The sequence below is a fragment of the Triticum dicoccoides genome, chromosome 6B (assembly GCF_002162155.2).
Source record: "Triticum dicoccoides isolate Atlit2015 ecotype Zavitan chromosome 6B, WEW_v2.0, whole genome shotgun sequence".
In the NCBI taxonomy this organism is placed as follows: domain Eukaryota; kingdom Viridiplantae; phylum Streptophyta; class Magnoliopsida; order Poales; family Poaceae; genus Triticum; species Triticum dicoccoides.
The window spans coordinates 597,186,115-597,190,095 of NC_041391.1; the positions used below are offsets into that span (position 1 = coordinate 597,186,115).

Below are 3,981 nucleotides of genomic sequence, written 5' to 3' on the forward strand. Positions count from 1 at the left end.
TCACAAATCGGTCCGGTTTCACCGTTGGATCTTCAGGATTTCGAGACTAGAAGGTAAATCAACTCCACCCCCATTTTTTGGTTGGTTTAATTTATCATACTTTTGTGAAAACCCTAGTTTGTTTTCCTCTTGGTTTAATGTATCATAGGTTAGCTACTAAGAGATTTGTGTGTTGTAGATGGCTAACGAAACTCAGTGGGTGCTTAGCCCTGTTGTTCATGTGCATGGCTTGTCTCCATGTATTGTGCAAGTTAGTCAAGTGGACCTCACTTTCGATTGGTTGAAGACTAAATTCATGTTGAAGCAAGGGTTGAAGGAAGAGGATTTTGTGTACTACGTCAGCAGGAGGAAGTCAGATGGCCCCGGGGAAAGAAAATTGGTTGACATAACTGATGATGACAAGATTCAAGAAATGCTAGAAGAATGGAAATGGAAAAGGGTTGTTGACTTGCATTGCTACAGGAAACCGAGTTATATGTGATGTTCATGTCGTTTCAACCATCGTGGTCATGAACTACTTATGTCATTCGAGACTATTTGTGTAATTTGAACTATGTTTGTAATTTGCATTGTATCGTAGACCATCATGGTCATGAACTAAGTTTGTAATTTGAACTATGTTTGTCATTTGTCAACTATAGTGTTATGAAAAGACTATGCAATGCTTATGTATGTATGTTATTCGAAACTACAAGTGAAAAGACAAAACTACAAGTGAAAAAGCAAGTATTGTCTGCACTAGGACCAGACGCCAAGGACCCTGGCGTCTGGCTCCCCTGCTTTACCCTGTTTCTGGTGTCAGTAGACTGCCAGACGCCAAGGACCCTGGCGTTTGGTCCCCTAACATACATCCAGACGCCAAGGACCCTGGCGTCTGGTCCCCTGACATACAGCCAGACGCCAAGGACCCTGGCGTCTGGTCCCCTGACATACAGCCAGACGCCAAGGATCCTGGCGTCTGGCTCCCTGTGCATATAAATGACTAAATACAGATTTCATCATTCATGTCAGACATTCATATAAACATTCATTTAAATGACTAAATCACAGGAAACAACAATTACCATAAATCACATCATTCATTCATGTCAAACATTCATAGCAACTTCACGAATCCGGTACAACTTAATTCGAACGGCAACAAGTTCATGGAAAGAAACGACAACAAGTTCATGGAAAGAGACTACACCAGGTTCGTCGAAACAAACTAGAACAAGCTCATTGAAACAAACTACAACAAGCTCACTTCTTCCTTCCTCTCTTCACGATATCTGCAAGTGTATGCTCCTCCTCTTCGCTAGCCTCATGCTCCTCCTCTTCGCTAGCCTCCTCCGCCTCTGCATCAATGTTGGACTTATATCTTTGCATTCCCGCAGGCATAAATTGATGAGGATACTCCGGACTATGGAATTGAGTGTTCCATGTCTTCTTTCTACCTTTCTTGCCCGGTGTCTTAGCTATGACTTTGCCTTTTCTAGAGCGGGCATTGCCTTGTGTCGGTTGTGTAACCTGTGATGGTTGTGGAGCATCAACATCATACTCATGATCCTCTTGATGTGTTGCATCATACTCATGCTCATCATGATGTGTTGGCTCCTCTTGATGTGCTGGCTCCTCTTCATTGACCTCCTCCTCTATGTCCTCTTCGTTCTGGACATAACGCCGTTTATTAGCTCTGGCGGCGCGGCTACCTGGTGCATACACGTCACTGGACTTAGCACCATGGCAAGAAAGCATAGCTGCCATCTTATGGAACCGCTTCTTGAACTTCTGCGACAACACAAAAGATGCTATGATATGAGATCCAAATAACTAATCCGCGAAAAAAACTTTTATAATATATTGCGACTAACCTCCATCGTGCTCCTAAGAGTCCTCTCAGATAATGCACCACCAGCTGGATGACTCAGTGCAACATTGGCATCGTTGACGCACAGAAGCAACTCTCTGCCCTGCAATTCATGAACACACCAAACTTATGTATTTGAAAGAAGACAACATGATGCAAGTATGTTAGAATAGGTCAAACAGACTACCATTTCGTCATGCATCGGTGCGTAGTCAACATGAGCCCCTCTGGTGTCTCTCACAGCCGTGTTGAAGGTATGATAACCTTCTGCAGTCTCCGGGTCTTCAGACACCAACTCCGACCACTCCTCGTGAGTCCAACCTGGCTTCAGCTTTAACCGGTAACGATCCGCATACCACACTTGATACTTCTGATATGCTGACTGATTGTGAGGTCTATTTTTTGATTGCACTAACGTGTCTCTTTGATTCCAAATTTCTATCCACGCACGGTGTTTGTTTGCCCAATCCGATATATCCTGATTGTTCCTTCGATCGAACCTACAAATGATGCACGGGACAAAGCATTAGCAAACACTGACTTATTCAATGCTCTACTACATACTCAAGGCATGCTTGCTTACCGATGCAGAGATATCATTTCCTCCTTGCTCTCCTCAATTGGAATACCTTGTCTTTTTCCAAATTGTCTTGCCACACGGTCTAAAAGTGCCACTCGACTGCGAAGAAGCATATCATTGGGCACCTCGCCCGCCAAAGATGGCTATCACGCGTGCACATCTCATTAAGATCAAAGTCACGATCTTCCACATAAGGCAACCAATGTACCTGCAAAACAAAGAGATACATTGTTAGCTACATACATAAGTTTCATTCTTGACTAAATTTTATCTCATCGAACTTCTCATAACCTGCTCAGCAGTCAAGGTGTCCAGCTCGTTCATATAGCACTTGTATCGCACATGCGAGCTTCCTGTGTACACTGTCACTTGTTCCCAATAGTAAGCAAGCGTAGGGCGCCGATATGGATCATCATCATGCAACCCGTCATGATTACCCCGTGGGTTTGCCATGAGGGGGTTCTTCAAATCGGGCCGTCCAACCGGGATCCGCTCCCACATCCACACGGATAGGCTCCAAACAAACCCAGACAATGAGGATGTACCTTCCTTCCTCCGACACGCCAAGTCAAGCTGCAATCAAACAAACATGTTAGATATGGAGGCGCATGACAAATGCAAAATAATTGGTTGCAAATATCTCTTACCTGACGATACAAGTATGCTAGTGCGGCCGAACCCCAGCTATACTGGGTATCCCAGTTATTAAGTGGCTCCAAGAACATCCAGAGGGCTGAGTTCCCGGTTGCATCTGAGAAGACTACCTTGGTTAGTACATACCAAAGATAGGCCCGCGCGTACTGCTGCACAACCACGTCATTGGCATCCTGAGGGCATGGGTTGGTGTTTCCTCTGACCAGTTTTAGCCAAGAATGCCTCACTTTCGCTGTATCGGCCTTGCCTTCCTGAGGGCCCTCGGGCTGAACGCCAATTAAATCGGCAGTCCGTTCTCGCCAATTACCCACGCTGACACGACCGGTAACAGCTTGTCCATTGATAGGAAGGCCGCTTATCATAGCCATGTCCTGTAGGGTCATCGTCATCTCCCCACATGGAAGGTGGAAGGAGTGAGTCTCCGGCCTCCAACGATCCACAAGTACGGTCAGCGCCGCGTGATTCACCGGCGGAGCGCGTCGCTTAAACTGCAACACGAATGGGAGAAGACCCAATCTCCGAATGTAAGGCTCATACCGCGGGTCGTAATCAAAGTCATCAGCGGAATGACCCCTCATGCGCATAGCAACTACAACCTGCAAATAAAGTGATGTTTTAATAATCAATACAAGAACACAAATGAGAAACAACGAAAATTGACCCAGTCTTGCTTCTTACCTGTCCATTTTCAATGGCACGAGCACGATGCTCCTTATCCCACTCATCGATTAATCCGTCATACCAAGGTCCATCACCATCCGCCATCCTACAAAAAAATTTCACAAACATCTATGAATACATGAACAATATCAAACAATTTCCTTCTCCAAGTTTATTCCATATGAAAACACCATTCTTCTCAAACATAACCACATCATTTCTTTCTTCTACATATGCA

At 45.0% G+C, this 3,981-nt stretch overlaps 2 protein-coding genes across 2 annotated transcripts; both read right to left on the reverse strand.

Annotated features, from left to right (window-relative positions):
- Window positions 1-1,083: 1,083 nt before the first annotated feature.
- Window positions 1,084-2,243, reverse strand: LOC119325404. Its single transcript, XM_037599157.1, has 3 exons — window positions 2,037-2,243; window positions 1,854-1,952; window positions 1,084-1,770 (listed from the first exon to the last, which is right to left on the reverse strand). The coding sequence occupies exons 1-3, from the start codon at window positions 2,049-2,051 to the stop codon at window positions 1,243-1,245; spliced, it is 642 nt and encodes a 213-aa protein (XP_037455054.1). The 5' UTR covers window positions 2,052-2,243; the 3' UTR covers window positions 1,084-1,242.
- On the reverse strand, window positions 2,177-3,472 carry LOC119321312 (serine/threonine-protein phosphatase 7 long form homolog). Its single transcript, XM_037595050.1, has 5 exons — window positions 3,077-3,472; window positions 2,721-3,002; window positions 2,525-2,637; window positions 2,266-2,349; window positions 2,177-2,180 (listed from the first exon to the last, which is right to left on the reverse strand). The coding sequence occupies exons 1-5, from the start codon at window positions 3,470-3,472 to the stop codon at window positions 2,177-2,179; spliced, it is 879 nt and encodes a 292-aa protein (XP_037450947.1).
- Between the last annotated feature and the right edge of the window lie 509 nt (window positions 3,473-3,981).

What these genes read in the sequence shown, in the direction of transcription:
- LOC119321312 (XM_037595050.1), bottom strand. Translation starts at nt 3,472, where the DNA reads ATGACGATGACCCTACAGGACATGGCTATGATAAGCGGCCTTCCTATC. An exon ending in ACACCTTGACTGCTGAGCAG is followed by an intron (nt 2,638 to 2,720) that starts GTTATGAGAAGT and finishes TTTGTTTTGCAG; the next exon opens with GTACATTGGTTGCCTTATGT. An exon ending in ATATGCTTCTTCGCAGTCGA is followed by an intron (nt 2,350 to 2,524) that starts GTGGCACTTTTA and finishes CATCATTTGTAG; the next exon opens with GTTCGATCGAAGGAACAATC.
- LOC119325404 (XM_037599157.1), bottom strand. An exon ending in CTCTTAGGAGCACGATGGAG is followed by an intron (nt 1,771 to 1,853) that starts GTTAGTCGCAAT and finishes GTGTTGTCGCAG; the next exon opens with AAGTTCAAGAAGCGGTTCCA.